General features: G+C 40.6%; 1 protein-coding gene and 1 pseudogene across 3 annotated transcripts in view; one reads left to right on the forward strand and one right to left on the reverse strand.

Moving 5' to 3' along the window:
- Window positions 1–23,092, forward strand: part of SUSD6 (sushi domain containing 6) — an 84,431-nt gene that overhangs the window by 26,357 nt on the left and 34,982 nt on the right. Inside the window, exons 1-2 of one of the 2 annotated variants that reach the window (XM_080933041.1) lie at window positions 11,820–11,967; window positions 12,222–12,438. In XM_080933041.1, coding sequence (XP_080789167.1) covers window positions 12,318–12,438 — 121 coding nt within the window. In that variant the 5' untranslated portion in view covers window positions 11,820–11,967; window positions 12,222–12,317. Of the gene's footprint in view, window positions 1–11,819; window positions 11,968–12,221; window positions 12,439–23,092 lie in introns of those variants that run through there. The other variant, XM_080933040.1, reaches the window with a different exon arrangement.
- Window positions 4,036–4,331, reverse strand: LOC308438577 (large ribosomal subunit protein eL37-like; annotated as a pseudogene). Its single transcript has one exon. The product of its transcript is annotated as a large ribosomal subunit protein eL37-like (transcript).

The following is a 23,092-nucleotide window of genomic DNA, read 5'->3' on the forward strand; positions in this document are numbered from 1 at the left end:
TATTCATGGGAGTGCATGTGGATGAATATGTCACAATGCTGAGTATAGTAAAAGAAAATACACAAGTCTTTCCATTTTGGAGAATGATATATTTCATTATTTCATTTTAACCTACTTGTGAATTTCCTTCTGGATTGATCATTCCCTACTGTTTGTAACATAGATGCTGAGGATGTTTAACTGTCAGACTTTTTTTTAACTTATCTTCCTTTTCTTGTCTAACACTCTTAAAAATGGAAGAAAAAGAAGAGAAAGTAACTAAGAATTATAGAATTAGGAACAGAGATGCTCTTCAAATAGAGCTCATCTGTCACAACCCTCTGTTTCAAATGACAATAACAAGGATAGGTATTAATGATAATAGTAACTATCATTTTTTTGATGACTCATAGTATGCCAGCATTATGCTAAGTATTTTGTGTTCTTTTCCTTATATAGTGCAGAAAAGCCATATAGGTAAATAAGTAAGCAGATAAGGAACCTGAGGTTCAGGCAGGTTGGATAATTAAGCTGGGATTATGACTGCAGAAGCCCCCCTTTGTGCAGAGATGAAGTGTCTTTGTTTGCTCAAGGTTTTTTTCCAGTTAGAGGTGATACATAAGTAGAGCCAGCTTCTTGACTTTGACTTTCATTGAGCACAGTTTTTGTTTTGTTCTAAACTTAAGATTCCTTCTCTGTGATTATTTTCTCTCCTTTCTTGCTCTCTCTCCCATTTAATTTCAGTGAAATTGAATGAAATAAAAGAAAGCATGGTTTAAGCTTGGAGTTTTTGGTGAGCTTTAAAGGTTTATTTTTAAATAGGCAGCCTTTCCAGACAGACTGGGAATGTAGCAGAAGGCCTGTGAACCAGGAAGTGACACAGACCTGTTTATATCATCCCACTTCAGGGCCTTTGGAAAGCCATGCACGTAGATGGTAAAAAGTAAACACAAGTGCAACAGCCTTTTCCTTTGGGTTTGCTATTTTTGATGTGGAGGAGGTGTTTCCTGCACAGCTATAACTACTCTGAACACTAAAATCTGGCTCCTAAATATCCTCTCCAGTGACATATATAGATAAGTATTTATTTCTTGTTACCAGACAGAAGCATTCTGTGATTCTAGGCAGACAAAATGAATTGCTCCCTCTTCATCCTAAAAAATGACTTGGTCTTCTGAGTTTTTGTTTCTTTTGATTTTGTTTTATCATTACAAATAAACAGTTCCTGCCAACAAAAGATTGTCTTAGAAGTCTGATCACCAGTGTGTACTTGAGTTCAGGGTACAGCTTATATACATACCCCACCTGTACAAAATTATAAGTCTTTGCTTTAATTCCTTTGTTTTCTCTTAGCACTATAAATTTGTTTTTCTTTTAGGTCTTAGTAACACTTTGAATGCTGTAGATAAGCATGTACTTCTCCAGCATATTGTGAATTCCTTAAGACCAAGATACCACATTTAAGCTCTGTGATTATCCAAACCTTATATAGAAGACAGCTAATACATATTTGCTGAACTGCAGTCTAGTCAGTTCCTAGAAATGCAGAGTTGTGAGGGTTTAGATTGAACTAATTATTTTCTTGAATTTCTATTTGCAAAGTGAATATTGGAGTCTGTTCTTTTCAGCTCTGCTGTGAATCATGTATAAAGTCTATCTCTGGAGCCTGCAAACAAATCGATATTGTTTCTGCCAAGCCTTTGCTACCTGCCTCAAACTTGAAGTTGATACGCCCCTTTCCCTCCTTCTTGCTTTGCCATCTTTTCTGTTCTGTACAAGCTATCTGTCAAGGTTTTTTATCCCCTTCTTCCCAGAGTTCAACAAGTGCTCTGGGTTGTGGAGAGAAGTAGACTTGGTAAAGCAGTCCTTACCTGTGGTAGACATAGCTTGTGAAGAAACCTGTCCCTGTAAGAGCTTCAAGGAGGGGGATATACTTGGTTGTCACAAGGTAGAATTGCCTCTGGAGGCAGGGACAGGTTAATCTCTGAGTTCAAGGACAGCTTGGTCTACACAGAGATCTAAGACAGCCAGGGTTACATAGAGTGACTTTTTTTTGAAAACAAAAGAGCAGGGCACTCTTTTTAAGCAGGCAAATGGGTATTTAATTTTTCATATATGCTTAATTAAGTGCCTTTAAAATTATTCTGGAATTTGGAGAGGGCCTTGTTTAAGGTTGAGAAAGGAAGGTTCACTTGTTTAACTCATTGGTTGTTTTGGAGTTTTGTTTTGTTTAATCTGAACTAACCTTGTGCTTTGAGCCTGATTTCAGAATGTTTCTAAACCATCTTCAAAAGCTTAGGGAACCTTTGGGTATCAGCCACAGCCTGATGGCAGAAAGACCCTCACCATCATGAACTGAAGTCAGCTTCAGATGCATTCTATAGTTCATGCTTTTTGTTTTCCACCCCCAAATCGTCCCGGAAGATTGGTGTCATCCAGTTTGCAGATTGGAACTGAAAATTACGTTCTCTAGATCATCCGATTAATACTGTCCAACTGGACCAGAGGTCTACCCTGGTTTGCAATGCTGTTCCTGAGAGATACTTAGCTGAACCATTTTCCTTCCACTGGTAAGGAAATATAAGCACAGGAAGTTTTGGTTGTAGGTCAGCCTACCAGTCCATGGTAAAGCTCTGCCTTAATAAAGTGGCTTCCTGGCTACAAATTAGACATTTATGGCCAAGTTCCTTGCTTTCTCTTGTGTTCCTGTTAGAGTCAGTTTTGCTTTGTTCTCCTCTTCTCATTTGTCCTGCATTTTTCTCTCTTTTTCTTAGATTTCTGCAGTGCTACAGTGTTCCTCGTGTGTTGAGACTTGGGATGGTTGGCTTTTTGATTTTTTTTTTTCCTTTCTCTTTGTTAAATGTTTGTTGTTTTTGGAACGTGCTTTAGGAACACTGTGTGCTAGATGACGGGTACAAATATGCTGATGGATTGATTAAGCTCTCAGTGGGAAAGTAGACTCTTCTGAGTTTACTGAAATGCAGAGGGAGATAAATGCTAGAGTTTGGCCTTGGAAGATGAAGGTGGAAAGGTTGATAGGGTAGATTTATCATTTCTTCCTTTTAGTTAGAATAGAACATTTGCAGCCTTTTTAAGAGGAAATACTTCTGGGTCACTTCTAGAAGGCAATGAATTCCTTAGACCTGAAAGGGCCTTGGGAGCCATCTATGTCCATCCCTAAGCACTGGGAAGGCTAGGTGACTTACTTGAGGACAGAACCTCTGCCTCATGCTGAAGCTGGACCTAGCTGTCTCCTGTGTCAGGTCCCTGCTGTAGTCAGAACTGCTGCTGGGTCCTAGAAGACTGAATGGACTGAACAAGGATATGGTATTGTGTCACTGCTGTTCCTGCTTGCCTGGATCTTGGGAGAAAGTGTGATGCCCAGAGTGTATCAACAGCAATTTTTCTGGAGCATCACAGGCTGTAAGGAATATCAAAGCAATTCAAGAAAATCTCTGGCACATCCCAGCAACTTTTAGGTGGCATAAGAAGAAAGCTGAGGGTAATTTTTATAATTAGGAACAGATTAAATTTCAACAAAAGTTATTTTTACCTAGGAGTGGTAGAGCATAGCTATCTAGCATTTGGAAGGTTGATTGCAAATTCAAGGACAGCCTGGATTACCTAGCCCTCCCTTTCTCTCCCCTTCCCTTCCTCTCCTCCCTTCTCCTTCCTTGCTCTGCCGTGCAGTGAAATGGGTAATGTTTTGCCAAGTGTTCCTCAAATCCCAGTAGAAGAAATTGTGGCTGTTGAAGCACTGAAATGTTGTGGCTCAGAGGAAATAGAATTTACCTTCTAAAGAAGGAAGGAGTTTAGGAAGGGCCTGAGGAGTCACCTTTTGATATCTCCTCTGGGAACTTTGGACTTCTTATTACATTCTGAAATGTAATCAGGTGTTTACATTCTGTTCTTACTTTAGGAAATGGTCTTTGTCTTTTCCATCATGTAGCAGTGAGAAGGTTGGTGTAGATGGCTGCTGGTAAAAAAATACACTATCTTGTTCTACACTCTTTTTTTTTGAAACCAGAACATTTATTTTATGACTGATTGAAATCCTCAAGATGAACTGGATGCTGCAACAGCTGCCCTCTTGGGTTTAGGTGTTGTTCCTTCACGGAATCCATGTCTGAATCTGCGGTAGACAATCTTTTTAGGTGCCTCATGCGACCAGTCCCGGTACTGTTTCGTCTCTTAGCCTTGGCACTCCAGTTATACTTTCTCTTGCGCTTGGCAGGGTAGCCACATTTGCCACAGGTCGACTTCTGAAGGTGGTAGGCCTTAGAGCCACAGCGGCGGCACAGCGTGTGCGTCTTATTGTGACGCTTTCCAAAGGATGACGTTCCTTTCGTCATCTTGCTTCTACAGGCGAGGCCAAAGAGACCGGAAGAGCTTGTTCTACACTCTTACTTTCCCTCACCCCTTCTGTATTAGTCTGAGATAAGAAAAGGTTTCAATTGTTTTTTTTCTTCCCAGTTCCTTTTTTTCTGATTAAATGATACTTGATTCATAGTTTATCTGCTAATTCATCCTAAAAATTATATGTGGACTGAAGTTGACATTCCAGTACCTGGGAGTCAGGGCCTTCTGAATCAAGAGAGGAAAGCTCAGTGTGGCATGACCCCACAACTTCAGCAAGACTGGCATTCTCCACAGGAGTGGAGGCATCTGGCCAAGCGGACTGAGATGATGGGTGCCTGTTCTATTATAGTGAATAGGGTGCCTGCTGTTTCATGTTGCTCCACCTGTTGCTACTTTCTCAAGCATTGAGATAATTTTGAAGGTAACTCTTGGGCACCTTTAACCTTTCTTAGCAGGTTGTGTCATTAACCAGGAAGCATTAATGGTAACAGTATGCAAGTAAGCCATATAAACTTGGGCTCAAGTTACAAGTTCTGGTCAAGTCTACACAGAAGCCCCGGGTCTATCTAGTTAACAGAATTTCTTGTCACTTTTTTTTTTTTTTTTCACTGCTTGAGCTTTATCAGAGCCTAGTAAGATAGTTTTTTTTAAAAAAAAAAAAAGATAATAAATAATACCCCTCTCACACTTTACAGAGGAGGAACCGGTAGAGATAAGTAACTCCCCTAAAGTTAGAGTTACAGCTTAGGGACAATATGGGAGTTTAGGGGCAGAAACAAGTGCTCATCACACTGAGCAGATGCACCCCCTAGGTTTTATTGTTGTTGGTTCACAAGTGTGAAAAGCTAGCACCTTGTCCTTGTGTTGCTGATCATCTATAATCTATAGCTCATGGAACTTGTTACTACTGCCCACTTTGAGGACAACAGCTGTGTTCCCAAGCAAGAAAACCAGAACAATGAATGTGGGCTTTCCATGTTTTCTCTTGCCCTGCGTTTGGGCAGGGGGTTGGGGAGGAACTGCTTGAGGAGACCTGGGTTACACAAAGAGAAATATAAAAGCATTAGGGGAAATTTCTGTGGATGAGATGAGACCTGAGAGTCATTCTTGGAAATGGAAATAGAAGCCAGAAAGAAAGCCTTGCTGTCCCTCACCCCTGTTCACCTAAAACTTCAGTTGTTACATTACTGTGAGGGTACAAAAATTGAAGTATGGCATACCTTTAATCCAGTGTTCACTCAGGAAACAGAGGCAAGAGAATCTCTGTGAGTTTGAGGACAGCCAGGGCTACACAGTGAAACAAAAGAAAGAAAACACATTTAGTTCCAGTTAATTTGCTTTCAATTATATATGGTTTTGTATTTGTTTTTTAAATTAGAGGCTCCAAGGCTGGAGATTATTCTGTGGTTTTAGCCCATACTGCTCTTCTAGAGGACCCAAGTTCACATTTGATTCCTAGCGTCCACATCACATAGCTCACAGCTATCAAACTCTTAACTACAAGGGATTTGAAGCCTCTGGCTTCGATGGGATCTGCATGGGCATGCATATACTTTCTACAGACGCATACATGCATAATTAAACTAATAAAAATAAATATTTTAAAAAGTAGAGGATGTAGCAGGTGGTACCATGGTGCATGCCTGAAACTAAATTCCAGTTCTCACTGAGGCAAGGCAGGAAGATGGCTGCAAATTAAAAAAGCTACACAGGGAAGCCTTGTCTCAAAAATAGATTAATTAATTACGTGATTGATAACATACCAGAAGAATAATGATATTCAATGGGTCCCCCCTCTTCCAAATTCCCCCTTTTAACAGTTTAAGCCTTAGTATTTCTCTAGGGCTGTGCTGGCTAGTTTTATGTCAACTCAACACAAGTTAGAGTTATTTGGGAAGAGGGAACCTTAAGAAAATGCCCCCACCAGATCGTCCTGTGGGCAAGTCTGTGGTGCATTTTCGTGATTGCTAATTGATGTGAGATGACTACCTCCCAAAAAGCAGCATTCCTACATTCCTTCTACATTAACTTTAGTTTCCAATTTTCTGCCTTGTGTGAGTTCCTGCCCCCTGACTTTCCTTAACTATATCTGGAAGTGTAGGCTAAACATTTCCCCTCCCTCTCTTCTTTTGTGTGTGTCTGTATACATGCACAGTCCTGACCAACTGAGTTCAGGGTTGCCTGCATGAACATTGGTGGGAGATTATTTACAGGAGTGTGGATGACTTTTTAGTGGCTATACTACTAAAGAAAGTGATACTCCTCTCCCAATTTGGTGTTGTTTGAAACGGTCTTATACTGTAGCCCAGGCTGGCCTTGAAGCATAGCCATTTCTGTCTCGTTGTTCTCAATTCTGAGACTATAGGTGTATAGAACTGTATCCAACTGAAGACTTTAAAATTCTGTGTTTAAAGCAGATAATTCTGTATTTAGATCTGATTTACTGTATGACTTTTTATCCAATATAGCTGGGTTTTCTGTAGCTAGTGATATTCTGGGATCTTGCAAGTTTACTTTCCTGTTATTTTGAAGCAGTAACCTTCGACCATTTTTTTAAACATAAAAACTCCATTGATGACACTCCATTTGTGTTTTCCCTGTTTTGTAAAATCTATACACCACTCTTTGCCTTTTGTATTTGATCAAGTACTAGGTTTTATTGGTCTCTTGGTTCAGGTAGCTGCCTAAGCAATAAGAGAGCAGCAGTTGGTAAAATAGAACAAACCAGGAGCTTGTACTCCCACCTTCTCTCTACTTTGTCTCCTACAGTTTGGCAGACATTTGCAGTCTCCTGTCAAATGCAAGGGCCTATGCTATGCTAGCTCTTAAAGATTCCAAAATGAGTGATTTACTGTCTCTGCCTTCAGGGAACTCTCAGGCCACTAAGGTGAGATAGATAAACAAATAGATATACTAGCCAGTACAGATCAAAGTAGTAAAGGGTTTCAAGGAGTTGGTTTTCCTGGGAATAGGCCTGGTAGGAACTGTCAGGAAAGGGACTCTTTCTGGAGATGCCCATAGATAGAGCTGACCCCTTAAAGTGACTATTCCTAGAAGTTTGTTGAGGAAATAGACGTAGAAGTCGTGCTACATTAAATTAATTTGTATTTTAGCCCTTTGAAAAGTTAATATGGGGGCTGGAGAGATGGCTCAGTGGTTAAGAGCACTGACTGCTCTTCCAGAGGTCCTGAGTTCAAGAGTTCAAATCCCAGCAACCATATGGTGGCTTACAACCATCTGTAATGGGATCTGATACCCTCTTCTGATGTGTCTGAAGACAGCTACAGTGTGTGTGTGTATGTGTGTTTATTTATTTATTTATTTATTTTGCTTTTTAGTTTTTAACTATTTGATTCCTCTTTCTAAAGACAGTGTTTCTTATGCATTATTCCTGAGGAATTTTTGGTGTATATAAGTGTATGTATGTAACATAAACCCTTTAAAAACCCAAACATGGGCTGGGTATAATGGCATACACTTGGGAGGCTGAGGCAACAGGATGAAGAGTTTAAAGCAGCCTAGGCTATGTAGCAGGGTCAACACTAATCTGGGATACAGAGACTGACTGTATCTTAAAAAGCCAACATAAATTAACAAATTAAAAAATACACGTGTGCATTCAAATTTTTCGGACATTAATTTTAGAAGGCACTTTATATTAACAATGTTTAGAATGCCCCATTTTTAAGTAACTGAACAGTATTTTTAAGTGTACTATAACTAATTTATCCAACCACCTTTATAATTTTCAGATTGCTCCAGTATTTTTCTTTTCTAAACAATGTTCTTGGGTGTCCTACATATGTATACGTTATTGCACACTTGTGATTTCTGATGATAGATCTAGAATTAGAATCAATTAAGTCAGAGAATATGTACTTTTTGGGGACCTATGTTATTAAGTTGCCTTCCATAGTCATTATATTATAAAATAAAAAAATGTTGAGATTATCTTCTGTCTTGACCAGTTCTTTAAAATCCCTTCCAGAGTGATCTTAAAAAAGTAAAATAGGTGTCCTGAGACTAGAGAGATGCTTAGTGGTTGAGAGTGCACATGCTGTTCTTCCAGGAGACAGGAACTGCCATCACGCAGCTTCCACTGTGTGCCTCCAATTCCAAAGGACTTAACACCCCTCCTCCAACCTCTACATTCAATATGCACATACCTAGACACAAAAAATATATATAAGCATAATTATACAACAATAACATTTTAAATAAATTTGTTGTTGTAACTCCCCTACTTAATATCCTTGTCAGTTTTACTTGCTTTTCAAGTAGACTTTAAAAAAATTTTTATTGGAAGATCGCAGTGCGCGTGGCCGGGGCGGCTGGTGTGGGGTTGAGTCAGTTGTGACACTCGAGCTGCTGACCCTACAGGCGCGGAGCTTCGGGAATCTTGAGCCTGGCCCTGTCCTAGGCGCAGAGCTTGGCGCAGCCACCGTTCCCCGCCCCCGCCATCGAACTGTGTGCGGGCCCCCCCCCCCCCCCCCCCCCCCCCCCCGCTCTGCGCTGTCTCCTATGGGGTCCGCCTCTGGGGCCATGGCAAAGCACGAGCAGATCCTGGTCCTTGACCCTCCTTCAGACCTCAAATTCAGATTCCAAATGTCTTTGAAATACAGAATGATATGGAACCTAGCAAAGCTGTTCCATTGAATGCATCCAAACAAGATGGACCCCTGCCAAAACCACATAGTGTTTCACTTAATGATACGGAAACAAGGAAACTAATGGAAGAGTGCAAGAGACTTCAGGGAGAAATGATGAAGCTTTCAGAAGAAAACCGACACCTGAGAGATGAAGGCCTAAGGCTCAGGAAGGTAGCACATTCGGATAAACCAGGATCCACCTCCGTCACCATGTCCTTCAGAGATAATGTCACCAGTCCTCTTCCTTCTATTCTGGTTGTAATTGTAGCCATTTTCATTGAGTTCTTTCTAGGGAAATTCATCTTGTAGAGTGAAGCATGCAGAGTGCTCTTTCTTCCTTTCTCTCGACCAGAACAAGATTTGTTTATCTACCATTTCATTGGTAGTATGGCTGGCCCGAGGGGACCATGGCCCGTGGTGACCATTTTTTTGTGTGTACAGCGTCATATAGACTTTGCCTTTAATGATCTCTTTATTGTGTTAGAAAACACAATAAAAACAAACTGTTCGGCTACTGGACAAATTGTATATTATCAGGTCATCACTAGCAGATGTCAGTTGCACATTCAGTCCTTTATGAAATTTATAATAAAGAATTGTTCTTTCTTTGTGGTTTTAATAAGAGTTCAAGAATTGTTCAGTCTTGTAAATGTTATTTTAATAACCTTTAAATTTTATCTGTTGCTGTTACCTCTTGAAATATGATTTATTTAGATTGCTGATCCCACTCATTCAGGAAATGCCAAGAGGTTTTCTGTGGGGGAAATGGTGCCTCTTAATGCGTAAATTTTCTCTTTTACCTTTGCTAATATCATGGCAGAATTTTTCTTATCCCTTGTGAGGCAGTTTGTTGACTGAGTTTTTCATCCTTACAATCCTGTCCCATTGTATTTAACATTAAAAAAAAAAAAACTGTTAACAGATTCTTGCTCGATAAAAAAAAATTATTTATTTTACACACACACACACACACACAGAGCTGTCTTCAGACACACCAGAAAAGGGCATCAGATCTTATTACAGATGGTTGTGAGCCACCATGTGTGTTGCTTTGAAAGAGTAGTCAGTGCTCTTAACCACTGAGCCACCTCTCCAGCCCTCAAGTAGACTTTCAACTCCTTGGTTTAGCCACCTTCTGAACCTTTGCCAGGAGTACTCTTGATTCAACTGTATATGGTAAAACCTCCCTGCTTCCTCTACAGCCCCCTCGCCTCCAATATGTCCTACACATCATTTAGGATCACTAGGATCAGCTCCTCTGGGTAGTATTGTTTAACTCCTGATACTCACGTGCTGGACACCTGAGGCACCACCTTACATATACCCACTCACCACTTAAGTATGTTTTGTGCATGTGCCGTGATATAGCACATGCAGATGGCATTCTTGATTGTTCTCAGCTGTTGCCTTAAAGTGATGACTGAAGACTTCCTCATAGGGTTATCTAGTGTGGATATACTTAAATGGTAGCACCACAAGGCTTACTGTTAATCTGTCATTAGCTAGCTAGGGCTCTGGACATAGCCTTTAACATCTTTAACCTCTTTAACTTTAAACACCACCACTTCTTTTTTGCATCTTGTAGAAAAGGCTCGACTGTAGCAGCAATGACTATAAAGTTATGAGGACTTAAATAGATTGGGCACTTTGCTTGAGTCAAAACCTTTCACAGAGAGGAAACTGGGCTAAGAGCTACAAGGAACAAATATTTCAATATAGGCATTCCCACTCTTCCCATTTGTAGCCATGTAAATGTGAGCACAGTCTACATATGCATAAACATACAGACTTCTCTGTGAACCAGTATGTCTATAGCTTTAAAGGCTCAATTTAGAGTCTGAGTAAAAGCCAAGGACCAAAGATGCTTTTTTTTTTTTTTTGTCACAGTTGCCAGGGGGGAAGAGGTGAAGACTAGTTAGTGACTAGTTCTGTTCTTGATCTCTGACTAATGTTTACTAAAGAGTCTCATAACTGCTCTATTTTACACTGAAAGGACTCATGTTACTTCTTGCAGTTGTTTTCTCTGAGGAGGGGAGAGACATGGATTTGAGTCAAAGCTTCAGACATATATTAAAGTTGAGTCTGGTTAACATCTTTGGCCAAGACTCAGAGAGTTCTTCATTAGGGTTGTAGATGGGAGGCCCTCTGATCTGTGCCTTTAGAGCTCTGCATTGAGTGTATGGAAATTTCTTAAAAGGAAGTATGTTATTTTGAATACCTTCTATAAACTAGAATATACGAGTAACTGGTAAATAACTGAATAAAATAGGCCACTTTATGTTTTATCAACCCAGCATCTTCTCTAAAGACATTTAGAAAATAATCCTTAAATTCTTGACTACTACTTGGTTTTGTTTGTTTGTTTGCTTGAGACAGGATCTCACTGTATAGTCTTGGTTGATCTGGAACTCTGTGTAGACTAGGTTGGCCTTGAACTTGCAGAGATCTCCCTGCCTCTTCCTCCAGAACACTGAGATGTGTGTGTGCCACCACACTGGGCTTGATTTTCTTTTTTTAAATGATACTTTTTACTATTCTTCATAAGTCAGCCTGAACTAGAATGGGTGGTAGGGCCACTTAGCAACTATAGCCAGTCTTCCACATCCTCATCATTTTCAAGGAGTCAATAGAATGTCATCCCTCAAGCCACAGGTGTGTGGGTTGAGCCTTGAATAGTTTGAGATTCAAGGCTGCTGAAAGAGATCCTTGGGGGCTTCCCAGCCTCTGAGAAGCTAGCCTCTGTGCCCTTGGCTCCTGCTGCTGCATTCCTTTTCTAGGCGGTGTAGTTATTCCTTTAAGACATGTGCTCACTCTGTTTTTCCTTTTGGTTAGCTGAAGTTGCTTTGAGGCCAAGTGACATAGGCGGAGCAACTTTGTGTCAACAGCTGCTTTCTACTGGAGCCTATAGGCAGTTGTCCTGACAGAGCAGGCAGTTTCTGAAAGGGACACTGACCTGGCTGGCTGGGCAGGTGATGTACAGGTGAGCTGGAACTGTCCCCTGTCCATTTTCAAAAGGGTCTGCCTCCTAGATCAGATTTTGACAACAGCTGGCTGCAAGCGTTGGCAGCCCCCCAGGAGGAGCTTCTGTGCTTGTCTCTTCTCTTGGCAGTAAGGATTCAGTTGCTAGAATTATTCCAACTTTGTGTGTGATTGTGGCTTCCTTGCAGAGTGCTTGCATCTAACCAACTTATAGCTGAAATTTTTACTTAAGTCTTTTTTGTTTGTTTGTTATAGGTGAAGCTACTCCTGGCTGGCTTTAAGATTGTTCTGGATTTTAAAGTCGTTCTTAAAAAAGTAAACAAATAAATAAAAACCTCTGACGGATAAAAGATGTGCCATGGCAGGACAGCACCAAAGAGCAGCTCAGAGTTTGTTGTGACTTCTGTCGGACATGGAGTGTTTCTTCAGCTGGTGATCCTTTGCACTCTGCTGGGAGATGGATTAGCCTCTGGTAAGTTCAGATCTGCCTTTTGTGTTTGGGAGGGGAAGACTTTATACCAGGGTTTCTCCTGGGGCCTGGGACTTGCTTTTTGTTAGGCAGTTCAGGAAGCGCTTTTTGTTTGTTTTGCTTTGTTTTGTTTTCTTTTATAGTCTGGTATGTACAGAGGAAGCCAGTTCTTTGAAGTCGGATAGAAAAGGGGAACTTGCTGCTGATTACATTGTCCCCCCTCCCCCCCAGCGGTTGGCGTCTTCAGCAAGAGAAAAACCTAGGATCCAGGGCATGATGCACAGGGAAGGAAATAAATGAGCTGTGATAGACTGCCTGGGTTTAGACTCCATTCCTATTACTGCCTATGACCCTGATCAAATCACTCTGTCACTGTGAATTTCCTCAGCTGCAGAGTGGGTTAATAGCAGTGTCTACCTTGCTGAGGGTTGAAAAGGTATTACATAGTAAAACACTTAATGATGTTCCCTCTTTTGTTCTGTTGTTTGTTCATTTTTTCTTTGTTTTTCTGTGCCTCTTTGAGTCAAGTACATAATTGAGATACTGTATCTTAGTGAATGAAAATAGGGCCTGTGACTGACATTATAATTACATTGTAATTTTGGGTAAAGCCACCTAAACTGTCCCATAGCTGGTTTTCTTCATGTGTTAAATGAAGAAGTTGACCTATAGAACCTCGAATGTCATTTCTAGCTCCTCAGTTTATACTTTTATGACTCTGAGAGCTTTTTTATTGAGGATGATAAGCTGGAATGTTCCTAATGCGTTGACAGTACTCTAAAGTCCCTAATCACTTCACTTTGTGCAATCCAGACCTGGCATTCTTTCCAAAAAAATACATACTTGGATATACTGAACAGGCTATTGGATGGCATACCAGAACCATCTGTGTATCTGTGAGTCCTGGTGTGAACATTGGTGCTTGACAATAATGGAATCCTTGCTAGAGTTCTTTAGAACAACCAGGATGGCAGTTTTCTTAGATTTGTTCTCTGGAGAGGGATTGCAGAGTTATCCTGGAATGGGACTTTAATGGTGATGACGCACATTATATATGGCTGTGGACTTTTCATAATTCAGTGCTATCTCTTCTATTATGTATCATTTCTATTACCCTCTTACCCATACATACTGATAGGAGGGTGCGTTCGTTTAGTTCTTGCATTATTCTGAACTGTTGAGACAAAGTTATTGGCTCAGTTGTTCCATTATAGCCTTCCCTATTGTGTACATACTTCTTATCTGACTCCCCTCCTGCCCTTTCCTTCCTAACCACGAGGAACCCCAGTACAACCCCCTGGTACCACTGATGATTAGGACTCCATAGTATGGGATCCATAGCTTATATGAAAAGGAAATGACTGATCTATACAAGGTTTCTAGAAGTGATAGGTGCAGAAACTGTAAAAGTTGTCATGCTTACTACTCTTAACTCTAGAGCAGAAGCTAGCAAACTGTTTCATGCTAACCCCCAACTATGTAGCAAGAGCTAGTCTAGAAAACTTGAGCTTGAGGATCTCTTTCCTCTCTTTAGTGCTGGGATTACAGATATGTACCACCATTCCTGGCTCGCTGCCTGCTTTGTATGATCTGCATGTTAACTATATTTTTAACATGCTTTTAGAAAGCAGAAAAGTAATATTTTGTGACATGTAAAAATTATATGAAATTTACATTTTAATGCTTATAAGTTGAATTTAAGTGGAACATGGTATGCTCATTCTTGAATATATATTGTCTCTGGCTACTTTTGTGCTGTAATGGCCATAAGTTAAATAGGTAGAGTAAAAAATCCCAGCATTTAGGAAATTTAGGCAGGAGATTATAAGTTTAAGGCTAGCTTGGGCTGCAGAGTGAGACCCTGGATCAGACAGACAAACAGAAAATTTGGTTCTTTATAGAAGTTTTACATTCCCCTACCCCCATTCCCTACAGTTAGCATAGAACAAATACTGCTTAGCAGGTATGTGCTTGAATGAGACTACTGTCAGAGCTAGAATAAGGGTGAACTTCTCAGCAGGATTTCAGAGGTTGTACATTTGCCTGAGGTCTTAACAGCTAATGGTAGGTGCAGGAACAGAACCTGGACTAGTGCCTAGGAACCACTGCAAACTGCCTGTGCCAGGATTTCTCCAAGAAGCTGCCCTAGCATGTTAGGTGGTATTGTTACTAGCAGAGTATTGGAAGTCTTTAGTCCCTTTAGTTTAGTTAAGCCATCTCACCCTCTCCACCTTCCTTTTTATTGCTCTATGCTTTCTTCCATTTCCCACCCTATTTTCCACCTACCCAACACCTTCCCTACTTTCCACCCAAGGTTTCAGGCAAAGGAATTATTATTCTCCAATGTGGAAAAACTATCTGTTTATAATGTGAGGCCAAATTAGAATGGAAAAGTTGAAGCTGTTTTCTTTCCCTTCCCCACTGCAAAGACTCTTTCCAACCACCCTAACATTCAAGTCATTTTTATTCCTAATAAAATATGTACTGTCTGGGAGCATAGTACAGACAGGGAGAAGGGGCTTTACCATTACTAAGATCCAGTGTGCCAACATTGCTGCCAATGTTTTCCCTCTGTGAAGTGGCTTCAAGGGGAAGGTAATACCCACTTCTTTGGCTTGAAAACTCAGAGTACACCTGCATGGCTTTGACTGCCATGAGCACTATGCCAAGTATGCTCACCAGGAAACCAAGACTCTCAGATACAGTGAAGCTAAAGAAAGGCAGTTCCGTTCAGAAAGAGCCCCTGCTTCCCCTTTATGAGTGTGCGTGTGTTGGGGGAGTGCATGCATGTGAAGGCGGTCAGAATAAGACATCTGGTGTCATATTCTATTATCTTAACTGCCTTGAGACAGGCCTCTCACTGATGAGAAGCTTTGTTTTGGCTACCTAGCTAGCCAGAGAGCTCTCAGGAACCCCTTATCGTGACCCCACAACACAGACACAAGTTTTACAGGCTTTTTATTTGGATGCTAGGGATTCTAACATCAGTTCTCAGGTCCTCATGCTTGAATAGCAAGTGATCTTAACCTACTAAACCATCTCCTCCAGACCCTACCTTGATTTCTTACCTGTTTTTGTAGTTGCTCCTGAATACCCAATTCAGAAATATTATGGGTGTTGTTGCCACCAGTGGACCCTAGTAGACAATAGATGTGCTCACATGTCATGCATATTCATGGCTATGAGAATCCCATTGGACCATAGATAATGCGTTCTCTAAAGGCATTATGTGAGCCTAGCCTGTGATTATAAAATTGCGTGGAGTCTTGGCTATGATTTCAGATTCAACAAAAAAGAATCCTGTGTAAAGGGTCACTTGAGAGAGAGTTCTAGGATAAAATTACATTATGTTTGGGGTTTGAGTTCTATAGCAATCCTGCCTGCCTGCCCTTTCTTCCATCTTTTCTTCCTCATTTTTTAGGGTTTTGTTTGTTTGTTTTGGTTTTTAAAGGGAGTCTCAACCATGTAGCCATGCTGATCTTGAACTAGTGATCTTTCTGTCTCAACTTCTCAAGTGCTAGGATTACAGATGTGTGTTATCATACCTAGATGTTGTCTCTCAACTATAGCTCAGGATTTGGAATTACACTAGCAAGAAAGTATTAGAGAAGCATTAACCAAAAGCCAGATTATCCTGTGGTCTTTTCTTTAAACAGAGAAGATTATTGGAGACTCCTATTTTAGGTGTGGCAGAGGAAGCATATCTTGTTATGCAGAAGCATCGTGTAGAAACACAATTCATGATCTTCTTGGGACGATCAGAATTAAAAACAAATTGTATACATAGCTACTCATACTGCCTTTCTTGGACTAGAGAGGAACTAGGATGCCATTGTGGAACAGTCTCTCCCAACTCTTGTCTCTGCTGGATCTGAAGAAACTTGAGTTATGACCTTGGGCAAATCACTTGACCTCTTCATGCTGCTGTTAGAACAGCAATCTTTAAGAATGTCATGTTGGTGTGTTGTATAGACTAATAAAAATGATTGGAGGGCTCATGACATATATAAGGTGTGATGTAACTTCTAAATAACAACAGAGTAGTTAAGTGACCTACTGTTGAGTCACACTGAACAGGAGACTTTGAAGACAACACCTTTGCTCTCATGAGAACACAGAACTGAACACCCTGAGTCACTGTTTGTTCAGGTTAGGAGACTTGGAGCAAGTGTCAAATCTGACTGCTGAGGAAGGATTGATTACTTGAAGATTCCTTATTGTTTTCTAGAAAGCTCATGCTTGCGTATTTTGATGATCTCAATTGAGGTGGCCTGCTGACTCAAATCAGATGCTTTGCATTCTCTGTCCAGAAGATATTTACTGATAAACTCAGTGTTCTTTGTTTCTGAACACCCTCTCCCCATATTGCCATGACACATAAGACCATGTTAAGCATTACAGTTCACACAATTTGATTTTGAGATAGCGGAAAAATCAGCCATCTGTATCTCTGCACAGCAGAGTGAGAAAGAACTTAGTTTTTGTTGAACATAAAAAATTTTTGAGAACCAGATTCTCTGTGATAGGATGTAGCTTTTGCCCTAAGCACTACTGTATCAGAGAGGTGTTGTCAGACCTCTTCAACTCACCTCACCATCTCAGGAGGACCTGAGTTAGATAATGTACACCAAGATGGGGCTGGAAGGGCAGCAGATAGAAAATCTACATAAGGAATACCATTTCTCTGCCTCATGGAGAGAGGAACTGAGGTGGGTGTTGTGTAGCTTAGCTGGGCACATAATTAGTGGTGGAACTGGCTGAGAGTTATGTTGAGTCTGATTGTTCATGACTTGGCTGGCGTTGACCTGTCAGTACTGAATGGTAGGACCCATTTCCTGATTGAAGGGTGAAGACTAGCCTTCAGAGACTTGTTCTGATAATGAATGAAGACCCTATCTATGTTCTTTCCTGTATCAAGAGGTTACAGGAGTCATCTCTAAAGTTACCATATTTTTCTCTGAAGTTGTGTTCTTAGCCACAATAGCTGTTGGTTGTTTGGTTCCAGTTTAGGTACAAGGTTTGCCAAGGCAGTTCTATTCTTAGAAAGGAACAATGGAGGCCATAGCAGTGTGTTTCTAAATGAGGATGTAGTTCCCAAAACATCCTCAAAGCATCTTCCTGTCAGCTGCAAACCCTACTGACAAAAGTGATGTAATCTCTCCATGGGGTAATTACCTGTGACTATAAAAAGACTTGAGGATTGTGGTAGGAGGCTGGATAGGTCAATTGCTGGGTTGTTGAACCCTGGTGTCATGAAAAGACATTGAGAAATTATTTCTCTGCAGACTAATTGTGCCATGTTTAGGGCATTCAGATACATAGCAACTTTGTACTGTCTAACAAATAAGACCTGAGCTTACCAAACTGAATACCTGCCTGAATCTCAGTTGGTTTAAAATCCTCATTCAACAGTGTATTCCTTTACTGTGTACTCCTTTACTGTGATCTAACTTGCTAACTTGGAAGTTATTGTTTTTTTAACTTGTCCATTCTGTCATCAAAAGGAAATAACAACATGCTAAAAATGGGGGAAAAGAAGAAAAAAAAATTGAGTTGGTAATCAGTCTCTAATGATGGTAGGTAGGTTTCTAGATGAACTCTTTGTATTACCTCCTACCCATTGGAAGATTCCAGTCTTCTTTGTTACTCAGAGTATAAACCTCTGAAGGGTGTGAGCAGCTTCCCACTCTGGGTGGGTTGTGTTGCTGTGGCTGGGTGCCAGGACTGTGGCATGACTTTGGCCTGCCTTTGGTACCCAGAGAGACAGCAGTGTTTAGAAGACAGCCTTTTTATGGTGCCATGTGAATGAGACTTTATTGATACCTTTGTTCTTTCCAACTCGAACAAATTAAATACAAGGAAATATGAATTCACTAGAGGATAAGGTAATATTAATTTCTTATAATTTATTTGTATAGAAGTGTGAGTGGTCAGATTCAGTTCATGTATACCTTCAGTAGCAGCCTTCATAAAACCACTGAGATCAGTAGTATAGCTTTGAATTTATTGTATGTGGCTGTCATTTGGTTCACCTCCCACCTTGTGTTTGTGTGTGTGTGTAGCATGCATATATATGGGGGCATATGTACATGGAAGCCTGAAGTTGACCTTTAGAGTCTTTCTTGATCACTGTCTACTTTATTCATTGAGCCAAAGATCTTTTCTCACGTGAACTATAGCTTACTAATCTGACTAGCTAGCCAGCTTAGTAAATTCTAAGGATTTTCCAACCCCCCCCCTTTAAATTAATTTGTTTCTTTTCTTTACATTCCAATATCAGACCCCCTCTCCTTCCAGTACCCCCTTATGCAGATCTTTCCCCATTCCACCTTCCTCTTCTCCTTTGCAAAGAGGGAGCCCCTTCTGAGTGTTAGTGCCCCCCCCCATTACCCCACCTTTACAAGTCAAGTCGCTGTGGGACTAAGTGTGTCCTCTCCCACTGAAGACAGCCAAGGCAGACCATTTAGGGGAATGGGATCCACAAGCAGACAGGCAACAGACTCAAGGACAGCCCCTGCTCTAGTTGCTCATAAGTTACATATGTGCAGAGGGCCTAGGTTCAGCCTGTGCTTGCTCTTTGTAACAGTATCAGTAGTGTCAGGGATTGGTTCTTGTCCATGGAATGAATCTCAATATGGGGCAGTCATTGGTTGGCCATTCCCTCCATCTCTGTTCTATCTTTGTCCCTGCACTTAGGCAAGATACATTTGGGTCAAAGGTTTTATAGGTAAGTTACTGTCCTTATCCCTCAACTGGGAGTGGCTAGAGGAAGTGGCCACTTCCAAATCCACATCTCCATTGCTAGGAGTCTCAGCTAGAGTCACCCCATATATTTTCTGGGGCCTCTACCCATCCCAGGTCTCTAGAGATTGCCCCCTCCCTAAGGCCAATTTCCCTTCTCTCTCCCCTACTCTCTCTACATCTCCCACCTTCTTTCTCTATCCCCCCACAGCCCCTCCTCTCCTTCTATCAACATCCGATATCTATTTTATTTCCCCTTCTGAGAAAGATTCAACCATCCTTCTTTGGGCCCTCCTGTTATTATCTTCTTTGAGTCTGTTGATTATAGTGTGGTTATCCTGTACTTTATGACTAATATTCACTTATAAGTGAATATATACCTTGCAAGTCATTTTATATCCATTTAGGATAATATTTTCTAGTTCCATTCATTTGCCTGTGAAATTCATGATGTCCTTGTTTTTAATGACTGATTAGTATTCCATTGTGTAAAGGAACCACATTTTCTTCATCCATTCTTCCTTTGAGGTACATCTGAGTTGTTTCCAGTTTCTGTATATTACAAATAAGGCTCCTATGAACATAGTTGAGCAAGTGTCCTTGTGGGATAGTAGAACATCTTTTGGGTATATAGCCAGGAATGATATAGCTGGGTCTTAAGGTAGAAATACTTCCAATTTTTTGGAAAACTGCCAAATTAATTTTCAGAGTGGTGGTACAAATTTGCACTCCCACCAGCAGTGGAGGAGTGTTCCCCTTGCTCCAAAACCTCACCAGCATATGTGCTCCCTTGAGTTTTTGATCATAGTCATTCTCAGAGTCATTTTGACTTTCATTTCCCTAATTACTAAGGTTGAACATTCCTCTGGGTGGTTCTTGGCCATTCAAGATTGCAGTATTGAGAATTCTCTGTGTAGCTCTGTATCCCATTTTTAAATTGGGTTATTTGGTTTATTGGTGTCTAACTTCTTGAGTTCTTTATGTATTTGGAATATTAGCCCTCTGTCAGATGTAGGGTTGGTGAATATCTTTTCCCAATCTGTAGGCTGTTTTGTCCTATTAACAGTATGCTTACAGAAGCTTTTCAGTTTCATGAGATCCCATTTATTAATTGTCGACCTTAGGGCCTAAGCTATTGATGTTATGTTTAGGAAGTTGTCTTCTATACTGACAAGTTCAAGGCTATACCTCACTTTCTGTTCTGTTCTATTTGGTGTATCTGGTTTTAATTTGAGGTCTTTGATCCATTTGGACTTGAGTTTTGTGTAGGGTGATAAATTATAGATCTATTTGCATTCTTTTACATACTGACATCCAGTTACACCAGCACCATTTATTGAAGATACTCTCCCTTTTCCAATGTATGGTTTTGCTTCTTTGTCAAAGTTCAAGGGTTTGTAGGTATTTGAGTTTATTTCTGTGTCTTCAACTTGATTCTATTGATCAATTTGTCTGTTTCTATAACAGTACCATGCAGTTTTTATTACTATAAAAATTCAAGCTCTGGAGTACAGCTTGAAATCAAGTATGATAATACCTCCAGAAGTTCTTTTATTATTCAGGATTGTTTTAGCTATCCTGTTCCCCGCCCCCTCCCTCCCCCATGAAGTTGAGAATTGTTCTTTTAAGCTCTGTAAAGAATTGGGTTGCAATTTTGACTAGTCTAGCTAGCCAGCTTGTTTTAGGGATCCTCCATTTCTATCTTCCCAGTGCTGTAGTTAACAAACAGGCAGGCCTTCATGCTCATCCAGCATTAACAAGGATTCTAAATATCCAAATTCCAGTCCTCACATGTAAACAACAACCACTTTAACCACTAAGTCATTTTTCAACTCAGAATTCCTAATTTTAAGAGCCTTTTCTACCTAGATTCTTTGACATCTTCAGAGATATGGAGATTTCCTCTTTTTTGACTTGACTTACTAGCTTTGACATATTAACATACAATTGTTAAATTTCCAAGCAGCAATACAAGGAAGATAGATTTGAGTTTTCTTTTTCGCAAAGCATTTTTAGAGTATAGAAAGTATTTTTGATATTGTAACTCTTATGGGAGGTGGGACATAAGTGGGTTTCAGGAAGTTAAGAATGAGTACATAAGGGTTACAAAATCTGTTATAGCTTTTATTATTCTGAGTAGCAAGGGACACTTTATGAAGTATAGAGGGTGAAGTCAGCTCTTTATGTGTAGTAGACACATATCTCCTCCAGAGCAGGTGGGACTTGTGTTATCACTGATTTGAGTTTTGACAGTTCAGCATTGTTGACTCAGGAATGGCTGAGAACAAAAGACTGTAGCTGAGATTATTGCCTACAGACAATGACTGAGTGGTCATGGTTGCAGCCTGTCCATGTTTCCTAAATGTGGGGATAGGTGCAGAGAGGTTTAGGAGATAAATCTTAGGAGACTGTGGCCTTGAAAAACTGGAAATTTTTGTTTTGAAGATTTGTATTAAAATCCTAAAAACTTGTTCCAAACTCTAATGATCATGTGATTAGTTACTTGGTAGGATTTAAAATCATCATAGAATTACCTGGATATGTTTGTGAGGGGTTTTCTACATTAGGTTAGTTGAGGTGGGAAGATTTGCCCTAAATGTGAGTGGCACCGTTCTGTAAGGTTGAGGCCCCCAAACTGAATAAAACCGAGAAGGGAAAATGAGCAGCATTGCTCACGGGTCTCTGCTTCTGACTGACATGACTGCCTCTGCAACTGCCTGGCTGCAGGAGAAGCAGCTGTATCACATTCTTGCCAATAGCCACAGTGGACCCTTCCCTCAGTGTGTGAACCAGAAATCCTTTCTTCTTTATATTGCTTTTGTCAGGTATTCTGTCACACCAGACAATGACTAATGGAGACCCAGACTTTCCAGGGTTGCCGTGAAACAGTTGAGTTTAGCATTCCATAATCAGCATCAAGTCCATGTTTAGCAGGTTTTTGTTGACAGAAGGTAAGCAGTAAGAGTAGTGGCATAGAGGGCTTCTGGCAGCCGAATACTGAGCTGGTTTGTGATGGAAACTGTCAGTTGTCAGTGGTACCATCAGTGGTATCAGGAACAGTGGTACCCTGCCCTGAGATTCAGGTGGAGCTGTGGCATAGCATTCTACAAGAATGTGATGAGTACATGGCTCGGCTGTGGCACTACTCTAAACTAAGGTAGTTCCATGTGACATCTGCTCTGGTGAGGGAATCAAGTCCTACATTGGAATACACATAGAAAAGACTTTGGACAAAGATTAATAGTCACTATGAGACTTTGGGTAGGGGATCTGAAGGCAAACAGGAGATAGTAGGCAGAAAAGGCAAGAAGGCATAGGGAGTTCTAAATGTCTTTTCAGTCAGGTATAAATAAATCCTACTTCAGCCATGAACACTGTATGTTATTTTGAGCTAGATTCTCAAACCCTGTCGCCAGTGGTTGAGTCTATAATGTTGGACTGGTACTGCATACACCAGGTAGGGTGGTGACAGAGATTAAATGTTGCAGATATCATTACTGTTGAGTATGGGACTTTAAGGTGGCAGACCACAGCCAGGTGATGGGGACCTTGGAAGGGAAGAAAGTAGTGTAACATCTGCTGTGTGTCCTTTTCTCAGAACTTGTTAGGTTGCTTTGGAGTGTGGTGGGGTGTAGGATGTTGAATGTATTTTTGTGCACATATGCTGTGGAGACCAGATGATTGGTTAACTTTGGGTATTTTCCTTTGTTGCTATTGTTTGTTTGTTTTGAAATAGGATCTTTCATTGAATCTGGAATTTCATAAATCAATTAGGCTGGCTGGTCAATAAAGTCCAGGGATCTACCTGTTTCTGTTTCTTCAGCAATGGGTTTACAGGTATACCACCACATCTGGGTTTTTGATTGGGTACTAGAATCTGAACTCAGACTCTGTTTGCATACCAATCACTTTACCA

The sequence above is a fragment of the Micromys minutus genome (genome assembly GCF_963924665.1).
Source record: "Micromys minutus genome assembly, chromosome: 1".
In the NCBI taxonomy this organism is placed as follows: Eukaryota; Metazoa; Chordata; class Mammalia; order Rodentia; family Muridae; genus Micromys; species Micromys minutus.